The 16,839-nt window shown below is 42.5% G+C and overlaps 1 protein-coding gene across 2 annotated transcripts in view; it reads right to left on the bottom strand.

Moving 5' to 3' along the window:
* The window catches only part of DNAH8 (dynein axonemal heavy chain 8), a 328,361-nt gene that overhangs the window by 81,252 nt on the left and 230,270 nt on the right, over positions 1 to 16,839 (bottom strand). For both annotated transcript variants that reach the window (XM_007972725.3, XM_038006035.2), the window contains 5 exons: positions 15,721 to 15,973; positions 14,959 to 15,149; positions 8,317 to 8,438; positions 4,309 to 4,427; positions 2,356 to 2,558 (listed from right to left, as the gene is read on the bottom strand). In XM_007972725.3, the coding sequence (XP_007970916.2) occupies positions 2,356 to 2,558; positions 4,309 to 4,427; positions 8,317 to 8,438; positions 14,959 to 15,149; positions 15,721 to 15,973 (888 nt within the window). The remainder of the gene's footprint in view (positions 1 to 2,355; positions 2,559 to 4,308; positions 4,428 to 8,316; positions 8,439 to 14,958; positions 15,150 to 15,720; positions 15,974 to 16,839) is intronic.

The raw sequence follows: 16,839 nt of genomic DNA, 5'->3' as shown, positions 1-16,839 counted from the left end.
ATAGTTTCCCCCATCGGTAAAAAAAAAAAAGTAATTGGATTTCAAGATTTCCAGTCACATTCACCTTAAGCATCCTATGATTATTATCCAGATTTTCAAATAAAATATTAATAGCTGAGACTACACTAACATGTTGCTCTGTCTGTGTAACAGTTCCATTTTAACAGCTAGCTTTGGGACTTTCAACCCAAAGCAGCAAGCAGCACGAGATTTCCTAATACTGCTAAAATGATTTGGCAATAGAATTGTTCATAAAATTCATTTGATCCTTCAGTGTCAAAACCAAATCTATGTTGTTCCAGTATCCTAACAAAGGAATCAAGAGAAGCGTGGATTGTTGTTGGAAAAAGTAAAGTAGGAGTAAGAAATGGAAATCACCAAATTGCCAAGCAAAGCAGTATGATAGCACTAAAGGAGATAGCACAAGTCTGCCCTTCTGTATTCATTGAAAGTCAGTTATAATTTCTCCCAAAGGAGACCCTGAATTCCTTGATTATGTTCTTAAATTACAACATTTGAAATGGTAACTCTGGTTGAATATTCCTCTTTCTAGGCATTGTATCTTCTTCTAAGAAATGTCCCCCATTCCAGCTTCATACATAAGGTTTCTACTAGGAACCTATCTCCAGAGCAACAGTTCATCAACTGGCCCAGAAAGGAGTGCATGACCAAAGCTATGATCGGCCCAGAAAGGAGTGCATGACCAAAGCTATGATTGGCCCAGAAAGCAGTGCATGACCAAAGCTAAGACAATCAGTTACTTCCCTGGATATTGGGACTTGGAACCAAGACAATAAGAGGAGTTTCCCTGGGAGTGCTGAACATTCTGAGCATGTAAGCAGTGAAGCCCATGAGCCACCAGAAGCCACATGTTCTGCCATGTGGAGAAGAATGGTAAGTGGCAAGAGAGAAAAAAGACACCTGTGTAGAGACAGAAGTGAGGCATAGCGGCAGCTGGATAAACACTCATAGAGCAACAGATTTGAGAGAGATTTGCAATCTGTAAGGCTACTAGAGAGGCATCACTGTTAGATAAACTCAGACAGCTGGTGTGCTGAAGTAAATACTAGAGCAAAACTGCCTACTTTGAAGATAGCTAATGAGACTTAACCATGAGCAGTTGCCAATACAACCTGGGCACTCTTTGCATTGGTATCAGTGTTCAGATAGAAAACCGTAGCCATTTGAACACTGATCCACTGAGAATATAGAACAGTGTGGTGACAACAAATAGAGTGAAGTCAAGATGAGAAAAGAGGACATGAACATGGACCATACTACCATAGCTTGGTTTTATGCACAGGGACAGGTGGCTAGTACATGGACATGACTGAATTGATTTTATATCATGCTTATGTAGACTATGTAATAAATTTAATGTAATTTTACTTCACAATCAATCACTTAAATACACAAAAGACATGAGTGGATTAATCCTACAAGTTATATAGATATCCGAACCTAGAAGATTGCAAATGGCAATGTCAACAACATTCAGATTTTCAGAGTATGAATGAAGGAAGGGACAAACAGTCCTTCTTACAGGATGGCACAATCCTGTCAAGATGTGCTCTGCATCCCTGTCCTTTAATCCTACTGATTCAGTCACACTTATAAACGCTTTTGTGTTTATAACTTCTCTTCCCATCTCCTCCCCCTGGAGTAACTTTCTATCTCCCACCACCCCACCTGGTAAATTTTATCTATTTTTTAACTTCCTACTCAAATATCATCAATGTGATGTTTTCCCCCATATCCCAGGCAATCTGAGTAGCTCCGAATCCTGTGAACGGCCACTTCTATGAAACATTTACTGCAGCTGTCACATCGCCCTCAATTACATGTTTACATGTCTGTCTTTCCCAGCTGTGTTTGTATTAATCTCTGTACCCCCAAATCTAGCACACTGCCTGTACTGAATGGTTATTAAGTGAAAGCATGAAATAATTAATCCCTAATTACTATGCATTACAATAATGGTTATAGTTTTTCAATTTGTGACAAAATAAACTTTGCCGTAATTTTATATAGACGTGGCAATAACATAAACTTTGGCTGTTGTGCGTTCATTCTTTTTAGTCGGCTATCCATGCAATGCAGCCATCTCCTTAGAACTTAAAAACACAACCAATAAAAAAAAAGTATATGGTAGATGAGTGTCTTCTTCTCTACACAAAGATACCTATATCATACCCTCACTTTAGGGGGTATGAAAGGATGGAAGAGGAATAAGTTTAATATTTTTTGAATTCAGTTTTACATATATTTCTAAGAATCAGTTATAAAAGTATGAAAGGCAAAATTCGGGACAAAAATATGAAAGTGTTGCTAAATTTTGTAGATTGTTAATCCTACCCAGTTTCAGTTTCTTGGCCAATGCATCAATTTGATTGGTGGGGTCAGATCCCATGGACAGGAAGCATATCAGAGGTGTCCGGGTATCGCTTTCTTCCCAAGTTTTCTCCAGATTTAAGATAACTGGTTCTGTGTACTTCTCCTCCAAAGAATCTGCAATATACTTTCTTGCTTGAAAAACAGTACGGTCTGGGCACCACGACCTAAAAATGAATACAAGTTAAGCGAAATAAACTAAACGTGTTCATTTTTTCTTCTATCTGAGTAAAAACACACATTTAATTAGCAAAAGGGCAACAAGCTAATTCCTACTTTTCCACATCCATGTAAGAGGAATGGCCAGGTTTCCTATCCATGGATGAGCACAAATTTAATCTCACGGTTTTGGTGCCAGCCAGGCATTGGCAAGAAGTAGGGCAGAGCCCATAACAACACAGTGTCCTCTACCAGCTCCAACACATGGTAGGGGCTGACCTGCCACACACTCTGAGGCTCCACATCCTTCAGGGGAGGAACCAGTGTGCCAAAGATGCGCAAAGTAAGTTGGTCAGCAAGCATTTGTAGCATACCATTTGTGTAATGCACACCATAGCAAGTTCCACACACACAGACACATTGGATAGTGTCATTTAATACTGATATGGTAAAGCACAGACAAGCACCACAGATTCTTTTTGGTTTTTTTGTTTTGTTTTGTTTTTTTGCTACTAGATTGTACTATTTGACATAGATCTAATTTTTAAATGATGGATTAAAAAATAGACACATGTGTTCCAATAAAACCAAGTAGCCCTGGCCGGGCGCGGTGGCTCATGTCTGTAATCCCAGCACTTTGGGAGGCTGAGGCGGGCAGATCACAAGGTCAGGAGATTGAGACCATCCTGGCTAACATGGTGAAACCCCGTCTCTACTATAAATACAGAAAATTAGCCGAGCGAGGTGGCGGGCGCCTGTAGTCCCAACTACTCGGGAGGCTGAGGCAGAAGAATGGCGTGAACCTGGGGGGCAGAGCTTGCAGTGAGCCAAGATCACGCCACTGCACTCCAGCCTGGGCAACAGAGCAAGACTCTGTCTCAAAGAAAAAGAAAAAAGGAGCCCTTTCATACTCTGCGGACTATGAGGTCAACATTAGTGTTGTTCTGGCCACTCCTGAAGGGTGACAATGTCTAAGAAACAGCTTTTTCTAAGAAATGCAAACTTAGGTGTAGAACATTAGAAAAGACAAAGATCACTTCAAAATATCTCTACCTCTCATTTTTCATGTAGGGGTCTCATCTCCCCTGCTTTACTCCTCTGCCTTACCCACCCACCATACAAACACACACACACACGTGCACACACACACACACTGATTTTTTTCAACGTGGAAGGTCTCTGAGTTACTGGATACTGAGAAAATGTAAAATGTGAAAAGAGAGGGCGATTTTCTTCTTTAACATCAATTTCAAACTTCTGTTTCCATTTTATAGCCAAAAGTAGCATTTATATATTTCAAATTCAGTGCAATATTATTGGTTTTTTTCTCAAACGCAATTTAACTTTAGCTTATGAGCTAATTGTCTTGTAACTTTGTGAGGTCTGCTTTTTTAAAGAAATAAATTCAACAATAACTGATTTACACTCAGTGGTAAATCATGAACAAAGTGAATAATAAAAGCATATTTTTCACGCTTTTTGCTAAAAGCACTATCATTAATATGTTGTCAAAATACATCATTCCCTGCCACCATTACCATTTTATTTTGCTTGTCAAGGAACTGAAGAACTGCTATCCCAAGCCATAATTTGGAAGTACATACACTTCTTATAATATTAGGCTGGCACAGAAGTAATTGCGGTTTTTCCCGTTACTTTCAATGACAGAGATACAGTGAAGTAAACTCACTGAGATAAAATCTGTAATTTAGCAATATTATGAGTGATGCTTCCAGGTCTGATAATGCCTGTTCTCACCTGATAAGTAAAAGTTTATGGCAGGTATCTAGTGAATCGTTATAACCATCAGGGATCATTTCCTCCTCTGGAGCGTCTTTATCAAACCAGCTTTTCCACCCCTTCTCATTACGAGATATCTAAAAGAAGCAAGCCAATTAGCAAGTCACAGAACTGTATGTAATCGGAATGTATTAGAAAGGATTCTGAGTCACCTGACAGGGTCATTCTTTACAGGCAGATAATTTTTCAAGCGTAACAGCACAGTTTAAACCTTTCTTCAGGATCAATGACTTGAATAACATGGATATTACTATTCCCTTCCAGTTCTTCCATTATTTTTCTACATTATGCGCTACAATTAGGACCATTTGTTAACTGCACCAAATGACTGGGCCAGAAGAAACACACATCAAGGTTTCTCAAGCTTGGTTTTATTGTCATTTGGATCTGAATTTGATTTTGTGGGAGGCTGTCCTGGGCATTGTAGAATGTTTAGCAGCATCCCTATCCACTGGTGATGCCAGTAGCACTCTCCACTCGGGTCCTAACAATCAAAAATGTCTCCAGACATGGCCAGATGCCCCTGGGGGTGGGTAGATTACCCTCAGTTGAGAACCACTAACAGGGCATTCTGATAACCTGACCGCTAAATGGTGATCTCTACTTAAAAATAATAATAGATGACAACATCAAAACTTTTATTTTCCTAGTGATCCCCCACCTTGAGACCTAAAGCCTGATAACGAAAGGAGTCTCTCCAACAGCTGGTCTTAAAGTTCAGAAGCATGAAAAGGACTTCAGGTGTTCAGAGGCATTAAAAGGTGCTCACTGCAGCCCAAGTACCATCAAGACTAAGTACAAAAACCACAGATTATTGAGCCTATCCCTGCTCTTCAGCAACAATCAGGCTGGGTTATGTAAGTGTGCTTTTAAAAAAAGCCATGGTACAAGGTGGCTCACGCCTATAAGCACTTTGGGAGGCCGAGGCGGGTGGATGACCTGAGGTCAGGAGTTCGAGACCAGCCTGACTAACGTGGAGAAATCCAGTCTCTACTAAAAATAAAAAAAAAAAATTAGTCGGGTGTGGTGGCACATGCCTGTAATCCCAGCTACTCGGGAGGCTGAGGCAGGAGAATCACTTGAACCCAGGTGGCAGAGGTTGCTGTGAGCTGAGATAGCACCACTGCACTCCAGCTCTGGGCAACAAGAGTGAAATTCCCTCTCAAAAACAAAAAAATAAAAAAATAAAAATAAAAAAGCCACAGTAAGCAATAATAGCAAATAGCAAATAGCAAAGGCTCGTATAACAGATGCCCTATGCCAGACCTGAGGATTACACCTTTTCCTCTATGACCCCTACTTTTTATTGAGGCATAGACAGGGTAAACAACTATCCAAAGTCTCATATCTATAGTGTGAACAATTCATCATACAGGATACAGAGAGACTATAAATTAATAACAGAACAGTTACTCTGTAACTCAGTTGCTCCCACTTTGTCCCTGGGGCACTAAAAGATGAAGGGGATTTCTGGCTGGGTCTGGTGGCTCACGCCTGTAATCCCAGCACCTTGGGAGGCAGAGGCGGGCAGATTGCCTGAGCTCAGGAGTTTGCGACCAGCCTGGGCAACACGGTGGAACTCTGACTCTACTAAAATACAAAAAATTAGCCGGGCGTGGCGGCATGCATCTGTAGTCCCAGGTACTCAGGAGGCTGAGGCAGGAGAATTGCTTCAACCTGAGAGCCGGAGGTTGCAGTGAGCCAAGATCATGCCATTGCACTCCAGCTTGGGCAACAGACTGAGACTCCATCTCAAGAAATAAATAAATAAATAAACAAATAAATAAAGGGGATTTCTGAAATGTTTCACAACTGCCACCTATCTCCTGAAGATTGCATCAGCTGTCTCTGGTTGGCCACCCTCAAAGAAGCTGCCTGCATGCCAGGGCCTGGGTGTTGCCAGCCTTACCTTGCACCTGCCCACAATGTCCCCCACAGGTCTCCTCCACAACTGCGGCTGAGGCACAGGAAGAAATCGGATGACTATTCTTTGCCTACTGACCTTCTACCTGCTAATTTTGACTTGACCACAGTAGAGCTTCTAGGGTGAGCTGCAGCCATGATGGGTGATAAGATGACTTCCAGCCTCTGTATGTCCACCTCCATTTCTCATTCCTTTTCCTGGCCCTTGGCCTGGGATGCCAAGGTCAGGGAAGCATCTCTTTGAGGTTATGATGTTTCAGTTCGTGACACCCACTCAGCTGGGAGACTGATCTTCTGCTTCCTCCCTTCCTTCCCCCAGGCAGGCCAGACTGATGGCCACCTGACTGCAGGTCTCCACTGAAATTTTGCAACCTTCCTGAGAACTGCCCCTCACTCCACTTCTGGCCCATCCAGTGGTGTAAGAGGAGTGGGAAAGAAATAACTCATGATGGCATGGGAAGAGCATGAGCTTTGCCACTTATTGGCAATGGGGTCTTGGGCAAGTACCTAACCTCTTTGAATCTCCATTATCTCATCTATAAATTAGGGTCAATAACTCTGCTTTTCTGTGGCAGGGTTATTGTTGCAAAGTACCTATCCCACTGGAAGTAGTAATAGCTACTATATTCTACCTCATGAGTACTTAACATCTAGTTGGCAGAGGCAAACAATAATAAGCATTCTTGTATCAGTGTAAACCATCAGTAGAGGGTGTGGGCTTCGAGTGATTTTTCCAGTGGTTCTTGACCATCTCCCTTACCCAATCGCTGACCAGATCGAGATCACTCTTTTCTTTTCTTTTTTCTTTTTTTTTTTTTTTTTTTCTGGAGACAGTCTCACACTGTCGCCCAGGCTAGAGTGCAATGGCACGATTTCGGTTCACTGCAACTTCTGCCTCCCAGGTTCAAGCGATTCTCCTGCCTCAGCCTCCCGAGTAGCTGGGATTACAGGCACACACCACCACGCCTGGCTAATATTTTGTATTTTTAGTAGAGTCGGGGTTTCACTCTGTTGGCCAGGCTGGTCTCAAACTCCTGACCTCGTGATCCACCTGCCTCAGCCTCCCAAAGTGCTGGGACTACAGGTGTGAGCCACCGCGCCTGGCCCAAGATCACTTTCTTTTTCCAAGCATTTGTTTGGGCTTGGAGGACTCATATGTGGTCGTACTACAAAACAAAGCTCACTGTCCATCCACAGATGGAACCCAGTGAGTTTATCCAATTGACTCTGACCCAACCAGGTTGAGTAGGTAGAGTCTACACAATGTTTCAGAAATGCCACTAAACAAACAGAGGCAGCTAACACAGTATGTTGAGTGGGGGATGGCGATTACAGCATGAGGCTCTGCCAACCTGCAGTCTACCTATGGCCCCATCTGTCAGTCACTAGCGGCCACAGAAAAGAAATGATTATTGGCATCTGACACCGGGAAACTGCAGGCTCCCTCAGTGACAGGCAGTTGTAGCCAACAGATCCCAGTAAAAAACAGCTATCTTTATTCTGAGTTGCACGATTGTTTTCCAGTGACAATTGACTCAACAATTAATCCACAGTAATCAATGTACATTTTCAAATAAGAAAAAAACAACAGGCAAATCGGCACCTATTTCTCCATTTTCACCATTATATTTCACCACTAAAATAATTAATTTTTTAGAGGGACCTCAACCGCTTAATTTGACTCACACTCAAATCTGCACAAATCACTTATATAGGCAGAAGTTACAGTGTAAAAGCACGAGTCGTCTACAATAAAACGGTGCATCTACTGGTTCTGATTCCAGCAGCAACTCAAACAGGCACATAAAAATGGCCCATGCCCACCACACAGGAGGAAAACATAGTTGTCTGCAACTATGAAGAGGTTAACCCTGAGGTCCATCTGTCCAAGATCTCTCCCAGACAGCCACAGAGCCTCAGATCCAAACTACTGGGTTGACTTTTTTGGGTGAAGGAATTGCTGCCAGGAAGCCCCAGTTTAAGTGGCCCAGGTGTATTTGGGTTTGCCGATCTGCACTTTCAACCAGCCCTTTATTGTATTACCTGGTTCATAATTTCTGCAAATTGTGGAAGTTTACTCAGCTCCACAAGATTCAGCCAAGTCATGTCAAGGATCCAGCGATAGGGCTTGGGAGGGCAGGCTTTCAGGTCCAGAGCTGCTCCTCCTGGGGAAGAGTGTCAGATGGGGTGAAAAGCGTGAGTCTGTACTTCATTTTTAGAAATGTACTCTCCAAATAATAAAAGCAAGATAGCCACATTACTGAAAATATGGGAAAATTGGAAAATAATAATATTGCAGAAAATGTGGAGGCTTTTTGGTACATTTCCTTCAAGTCTTAGTGTTTTATTTACTGATTTATACCATCTTATAAGGTACAAATAACAACTCTGTCATTTTTCCCTGCAAGGAATTTTTCTCAAGTGATTATATTTGTTTGCTTTTTATTTTTTAATGATCTAAAATTTATAATTTGATATCAATGAATATGTTGATCTTTTCATGTGTGGATTTTAAACATCACTTCTTAGTCATTACTCCTCCAGAAGCTTGCCATTAAATACTACTTGTTACCAGGTCAAACAGAGAGATAAACAGATGGATAGGTTAGGGTTAGGGTTAAGGTCAGGGTTAGGGTTAGGGTTAAGGTTAGGGTTAGGGTTAGGGAAGGAGGGTGGGAGAAAGGGAGGCTAGGGATAAAAAGAGGGAAGGAAGTGAAGGAGGAAATGATATAATAGATCTATGGATTTTTTAGTGGATGACTAATATTTAAATCATTTATCCATTCACTGATGGAACAAATATTTATTGAGGACCCTCTAGGTATTTGGCATGTTCCAGACACTGGGGGATATAGCAGAGAAAAGCCCACCAGACCCTGGCTTTTACAGAGCTTGAGTCCAGTGGAGAATGAGTTATAGCATTAATCATATTCTGAAGCAAATCTCAGGTCAAACGGGCATAACCAGCATTTCCTAATGAAATATATGATGATATTTACAATTTCAAAATTTCTCTATTGCATGTCTTTGGTAACATATCATAATAATTCCAGCTCCACTGTTGTTTAATTCAGATGTATGCAAAACAGCGATTCTTGAACTTTTAAATCTTATCATCTTCCTTAAGAACTCATCATTCCTTCCAGTTCACAAATCAACTCATGGACCAAAAAAGGGGGGTGGGGGAACTACAGGTCTTTGCTCTCCCCATCTAGCATCGTCCTGAGTAGCTGTATGAACTAAAGTACTTTTTTCATGTAAACCCATTTCCTCCACCACAGGGGACTTGGGAATCTGTGGCTCTGAGTGCAACAACACTTTTAGAACAACGTGTAAACCTTCTTCTCACCGTCGGCCCCTCTGCAACCTGGAGACAGAGCAGGTCTCACTAGAGCACCATTACTGCTACTGTAGGAGTCACTGGTGTGAGCAGCAGCCACTAGAGAGAGCCACCTGCAGCCCTGGCACAGAGACAAACTCATCCCTTTTCTTCTTGGTTGTTTCCAAAGAAATGTTTTTATGTAATCCTGAGCTTTAGAGACACCATCTTTGTGTTTCCAAACATATTAGAACAATGACGGCCCTTCCTATTCCCCAAAATATCCTGGCTCTGCCACTCAATAGCTGCACAAACTTGAACAAAAAAAAAAAACATGAATCCCTCTCAGTTTCCTCATCTGCCACATGGATGTCTGACAGAATCTACCAGATTGGCTGCTGTGAAGGTTAAATACAGTAATGTACCTAGAACAGTATAGAATAATAATAAGAGCTATGTAATCATTAGCTGTTGTTCTGACATTCTCTCTCTCTCTCTCTCTCTCTCTCTCTTTCTCTCTTTTTCTTTCCCCGCTTGGAAGGCCCAGGTCCAGTCCAGTTTGGAAGGCAAGAAAAGACCCCCTAAGGTGTCTTTCTGTACACAGTCTATGACAAAAGAAAGATAATATCTTTCTAAAATAACCAGGCAGGGAAGAAAGGTAAATCCATTGCTCTATAATGCAGGATTGCGCCTGGTATCCATAACATTTTTCAAAGTGTTCTGACATTTTTGGTTGAAGAAGAAAGTCAAAGTCACCTTGCAAATATTGCAGAAAGAAAGTAGTAATTGAAACAAACAAACCGAAAAACCTGTCACTCTTGGGAAATCAAACATTTCTGCTATGATAAATAACTCCTCCACTCTCCCCCTTAAGTATTGAGTTCAAAATGATTTTTTAAAGTATCTATGATCTAAGGATCATGTTTGTTAACTTTGTAAAAAAACATTAAAAACAAAGTCATACCATCTTTTAAAGAATAATTCAGTCAAAATGTAAGCCAGTTCAAAACTAAAACAAATTTTATGTTTTGTTTAAAAACTCTTTTATTGCTGAGCTAATTGTACTGCTGTCAATCAACCTATCATACAATCCCAAATTAATCTTTTTAAAGCACTGTTCTGTTCATGCCACATCCCTGCTCATAAAACGTTCGATGGCTCCCTATTGCCAACTAAATTAAATCCAAACTCCTCTCCCTGACTCTCCTGGCCCTATACAATATAGTTCTCCCTGACTCCAATTTTATGAAATGGGGTCACAAATGTGCTAACACCACAACCCATGTGTTCAGCCTTCTTTATTTTTCTGTAACAAATCTAATCCTCCCTGACGAATTCCCTCCCCACCGTGTTGCCGTATTTCTCAGTCTCCTCTGATTTACCCACCCTCTTTCAAATAACCCAGTCTCTTTCAGGGTCGCTCTGGTCTGGTTGGTTGGTAGGTGGGAGAGGTGAGATGGGGTGGGATTATGTCTTGGTGGGAAGCATGCCTCAGGTCTGCAGGCTGCCCCCCAGGATTCCCATGCCTCAGGTGCAGGCTGGGTCCCTGTACTGTATCCTCTGAGCTACGACAAATGCTATGTCAGGTCCCCGGGCTGCAATCACTGCCCCAGCTCCTGGCATTGGTACTTTGCAGGTACAAAGTTCTCTTTCTCTAAAACTTTTTTGTTTGACCTCCAGTCTCAGCTGCGTGCCAGCCCTCTCAACCCTTGAATGTCGCCACATTCCTGCTTGCCAAACCTCAGGCTCGCCCATCCAGCTACTCCCCTGCCTCCATGGTGGGTGTGACACTGGGCAGAATGCAGGGTCATCTCCTATCTGAGAGTTTCTCTGGCCCTCTCCCCTTCTCACCTCCCTCAGGAGGCAAGGAAGAGATGAGGATCTTTGCACCTGACCTCCTCTTTCTACCTCTAACCTCCTTTTTCCTTCCCAGCATCCATTGTGGACCCAGGCACCAGGTTTCCCACTTCTTCCTTTCTATGTCATATGTGCCTCCTTCTCAGGGGTCAAATTAGCAGATGGCATTCAGGAAGCAAAGCCAGCTCACCGGTAAGGAAAAATTCAAAAGTATGCTTCTCCTCCTCCCCTCGTATTGCACAGTATCTTTGTCCATTCAGTCACTATCCCAAAATACCATAGGCTGGGTGGCTTAGAAACAACAGAAATGTTTATTTCTCACAGCTCTGGAGGCTGGGGAGTCCAAGATCAAGACCCTGGCGAATTCAGTATCTGGTGAGGGCCCATTTCCTGGTGCATAGATGGCTCCTTTCACGGTGTCCTGACATGGTGGGAGGGGGAGTGAGCTCCCTCGGGCCTCTTTCGTAAAGGCACTAATCCCATACATGACAGCTCTACCCTCAGGACCCAATCACCTTCCAAAGACCTCACCTGCTAATACCACCACCTTGCAGGGTGAGATTTCAACCCATCAAGTTTGAGGGGACACAAATATTCAGACCATAGTGCATAGATAGAAGGCTTCCCCAGATTGTGGGCATCATTTTGCTGCCACTGCTGCCTGGATTTCAGCATGCTTCAATGCCCCCTACCCCTCTGCTCAGTGTCCTACCATACCAGGCCTGTATCCCAAGTCCAAGTGAGGCCTTAAAGATTTTTGAAATGAGGTAAAGTAGGTTTCCAGATTGAGTAAATTCACTTACCGTACTTAAACATCCCCAAGACCAAAACCTCATACATCTGGACACTCTCTGTAGTGCCTCCTCCCCACCCTAGAGAGTGTTTACTGTACCATATCACACTGCCTTAAAAAACCAACTTCCCCAAGTGCATTAGACCTGTGAAAAAAATATGAACCAGATGATATATTTCAACTTTCTTGGAACTACCAGAAATAAAACCATGAAAAAGGCGCAAAGAAGAAATTTCAGAGATGATGCAAAATAGTTTGCAAAGTTTCCACAGTGGTAATCTAACCTGAATCTGAGGAAGGAATTGAATGAAGTAGAGAAAGAGGAAGAAGTTATCGGTGACTGCCCGTTTATTATAAGTAGGCTGCAGAGGACAAAAACGTAGCAGGTCCTATCACCTTGTGGGTTAGAAATCCTCCACATTTTTTCCCTAGATTAACTTTCATTCCCATGGCTTTGGTTGTTATTTCTGTGCCCCATCTTTGTAACTGCCTGACTTTTCTCTCAGACTGCCTAGATTACGTCGTCGTTGTTGTTGTTGTTATTGTTGTTGTTGTTGTTGTTTTTGAGATGGAGTCTCGCTCTGTCGCCAGGCTGGAGGGCAGGGGCGCGATCTCAGCTCACTGCAACCTCGGACTCCCTGGTTCAAGTGATTCTCCTGCGTCAGCTTCCCGAGTAGCTGGGATTATAGGCACGTGCCACCACGTCCAGCTGATTTTTGTATTTTTAGTAGAGACGGGGTTTCACCTTGTTAACCAGGATGGTCTCGATCTCCTGACCTTGTGATCTGCCTGCCTCGGCCTCCCAAAGTGCTGGGATTACAGGCGTGAGCCACCGCGCCCAGCCTAGGTTATCTTTTCTAATTTTTTTCCGGATAGCTCAAATTGCACATGTCTGTAGTCATCAGAGCTGGTCACAAACTGTTTCCCCACCTTTCAAACACACGAGGAATTGCACTTCTCTGCTCTTTTTGAAGTGAAATGTGGCTGCACATCTGGCTTTGGCTAACGAAATAGGAGCGTAAATGACATGTGTCACTTGTGGGGTGACTTTTAAGAGCCAGTGCACAGTCTGCCACATCCTTGCCCTTCTGCCATAGTAGTTTTGGAAGCAATGTGGATTTCTGAGTGACTAGAACAGCATGTTGGAGAGGTAACATGAATGAGAAGTACACCTTGGTTGTGTTAAGTCACTGAAATTTTGGGATTGTTTTTATGGCAGCAAAATCTGGCCTATTCTGACTACATAGGCCCTAAAATCACATCCAGAAATCCCCCACACCAACCCTCCTCAAACCAGCTCCTCTTCCAACCAACCAGACCAGAAATCTCTGCACAGACCGGAAATCGTACTCATTTCTGCCTGCTCTCTTGGCTCTTCTATGCATCGGTTTTTGCCATTTTACCTCCCTAATCTCTCATACCCTTGTCTCCCCGTATATTCCCATTGCCTTTACCCTCGGTTGGGAATGTATTCCTGCAGTTGGGAAGACTGAAAGAGACTCCTTTGAACCTCTTTTCTTTGATCCTTACACGTGTGCCAAGTTCACCTCCCTAAATGACCATAATGATCACACCACCACCTTACACAACTCCCTGTTTCTTACCAGATCAAGAAAACGCTTCCTATGGGGACCCAGGCTCTCCGCAGTATGTCACCAGTTTATATGTCCAGCTCTATTTCTCGGTATGCCTCCATATCCACCTTTCATTTCAACAAAACCAGACTGATTCTTACAACTTAGATGTTCTCCACTGATTCCCTTTTTCATGCTGCTCCATTTCAGCATGGAATGTTTTCCTCTTTTCTACCTCTTCAGGGTCCACCTCAAATGCCACTTTCTTTTTGGGGTGTGGGGAGCCAGAAAATAATTGGTTAAATCATATATAAAGAGCCAAACACACAAGAAAAAGATGGAAGCATTTTGCCACGTACCGAATAGTTCCCCAACTCATGACTTAACCCACAAAGGTATATTTTCTAAGAAACTGTTTTTGATTTCACCAACCACATGTAATCGCTCCCTCCTTTTAGACTCAACACTTTGTTTCTTAGCTCTCTTACAGCACTTAGGTGATTCTGCCTTACTTGTATTGGAGTGATTTTTAAATTATCTTTATCTCCATTTTGAGGCTATTATTTCTTTTCAAGCAGTATCTGGTTTATTCTTACATCCCCAAAGCTAGCGTGGTGGGTTTACATAGCATGAGCTCAGTAAATACTTGTGTAACTAAATTGAAACGAAAATTCCATTCTTTTGTCTTCTTAATTAGACCTTTAACATGGAGATATGCAATGAATAGGATTAACTTCAAATATGAAACACAAGTGAGCCTTTTCTTGTAGTCTGAAAAACCATCATACCCCCTTGCTGAGGGAATGGCTCTCTTGCTAAAGAAAGCCATCACCAGTATCACTTTTCCTCACTTAAGCAATCAATTCTCCCAGGCATGGTCAGCAGTGAATAAACTGAATGTAGTTATATCAATAACTACAATAATATCAATATTCAGTTGAGTTGGCACAGACCTGAATCTTAAGTAACCAGAGCAAAACGAATGAAAAACAGAAAAGAGATATTAAAAAAATAAAACTTCATTACACTTTCATTAGAACATCATTTCCCTACTGGATCACAGAAATGGGTTTATGGTATATCAAAGAGCATATCAAAAGCAACATCCTCCACAAACCACATCTGTATCCCACACACTTTACCTTTAATGAGAGCTTGAAACTCTCTGTGCTTAACTGTCCCTCTCTGAAGGTCAATTTTTAAGGTCATGAGGAGTACAAACAGGAATTTGTGGTTTTCGTATAGACCTCTGACAGAGTATATAAAAACTTCATATGTCAGGAACTCAATAATATTTGTAATTCTCTTTTGAGGTAGTGGTGACTTTTCAGATCTGAAATACATTTAAGAATCAAAGAAGCAAAGGGCAATTTGCTTTTTAAAAATACTTTTAAACTCAGGGTTACACATGAAGGTTTGTTACATAGGTAAACCTAATTCATGGGGGTTTGTTGCACAGGTTACTTCATCACCCAAGTATTAAGCCTAGTACCCATTAGTTATTTTTCTTGATCCTCTCCCTCCTCCCACCCTCCACCCCCTAATAGGCCACAGTGTCCGTTGTTCCCCTCTATGTGCCCATGTGGTATCATCATTTAGCTCCCACTTATAAGTGACAGCATGTAGTATTTTGTTTTCCCTTCCTGTGTTAGTTTGCTAGGGATAATGGCCTTCAGCTCCATCCATGTTTCCGCAAAGGACATGAGTTCATTCTTTTTTATGGCTACTTAGTATCCCATGTTGTGTATGTACCATCTTTTCTTTATCCACTTTACTGTTGATGGGCATTTAGGTTGATTCCGTGTCTTTGCTATTGTGAATAGTGAAAAAGCAATTTCTAAAACAGTAGAAACACAAGCCAGCTTTGAAGTTACCATTTGTGGATGAAGGTAGTGAGGACTCACCTGGCCATGGACTGGTCAAATAACTTCAAGAACTGGGCCAGTGACGTCTGATACATGATGTTGACCATGCTCATCTCTGTGATGAGGAAGTAGAGGATGCTTCCACGAGTGGCTGCGGGCCGGAACTCCTCCTGAGCCGCGTTGATCTTGATCTCAGTTTCTGCAGCCACATGCAACTTTTCACTTACCTCAGCTGCTGTCTGCTTGGTAGTTCGAAGTACACCAATGAGAGATTCGTCATCTACCAGTGAGCCTAAAATTCAAAACAGGAAAACTGTAGTACACAGATGGGAAAGTTGCAAGGCAAGATACATCTCTTCTGAAAAAAAAAAAAATACTGTTAGCTTTCAACTTGATGTCTCCAAAGTCAGGAAGACCACTGGTACACTAGAATCTTAAGATACCAAAAAGCTTCTAGTCCAACTACCATCCAATGCCTGAAGGCTTCTAAACATTCCCACTGACAGACTATCCCCCACTCTGCCTAAACATCTGCAAAAAGCAAAAGACCCATTTGATTGGGTCTTCACACGTCTCAAGACAATGATCATGTCTCCAGTGGTCTTTGCTGTTCCCCATGTGATAGGCTTCATCCCCATTGTCATCTTGGTGGCTCTCCTCAAGTGTCACAGCTTGTCCACCCCACTTGTCTCAGGGTGTGAGCTAACCTGAACACTTCACACATGGGCTGTCGTGCTGGTAGTTGAATGGTATACTCTTTCCTCACGCTGCTTTAGTAGAACAGTTGTTGCTATAGAAAACTCTAACCCCGGCCGGGCGCGGTGGCTCAAGCCTGTAATCCCAGCACTTTGGGAGGCCAAGATGGGTGGATCACGAGGTCAGGAGATCGAGACTATCCTGGCTAACATGTTGAAACCCCGTCCCTACTAAAAAAAGTACAAAAAACTAGCCGGGCGACGTGGCGGGCACCTGTGGTCCCAGCTACTCAGGAGGCTGAGGCGTAAACCCGGGAGGTGGAGCTTGCAGTGAGCTGAGATCCGGCCACTGCACTCCAGCCCGGGTGACAGAGCCAGACTCCGTCTCAAAAAAAAAAAAAAAAAAAAAAAGAAAACTCTAATCCCTCTCTCTAACAAGAGTAAATTGGGGTATAGTGAAAGT

Source organism: Chlorocebus sabaeus, chromosome 17 (assembly GCF_047675955.1).
Source record: "Chlorocebus sabaeus isolate Y175 chromosome 17, mChlSab1.0.hap1, whole genome shotgun sequence".
NCBI classification, from domain to species: domain Eukaryota; kingdom Metazoa; phylum Chordata; class Mammalia; order Primates; family Cercopithecidae; genus Chlorocebus; species Chlorocebus sabaeus.
Note: the sequence above shows the minus strand (reverse complement) of the source record. Positions and strands in the feature narration are given on the sequence as shown.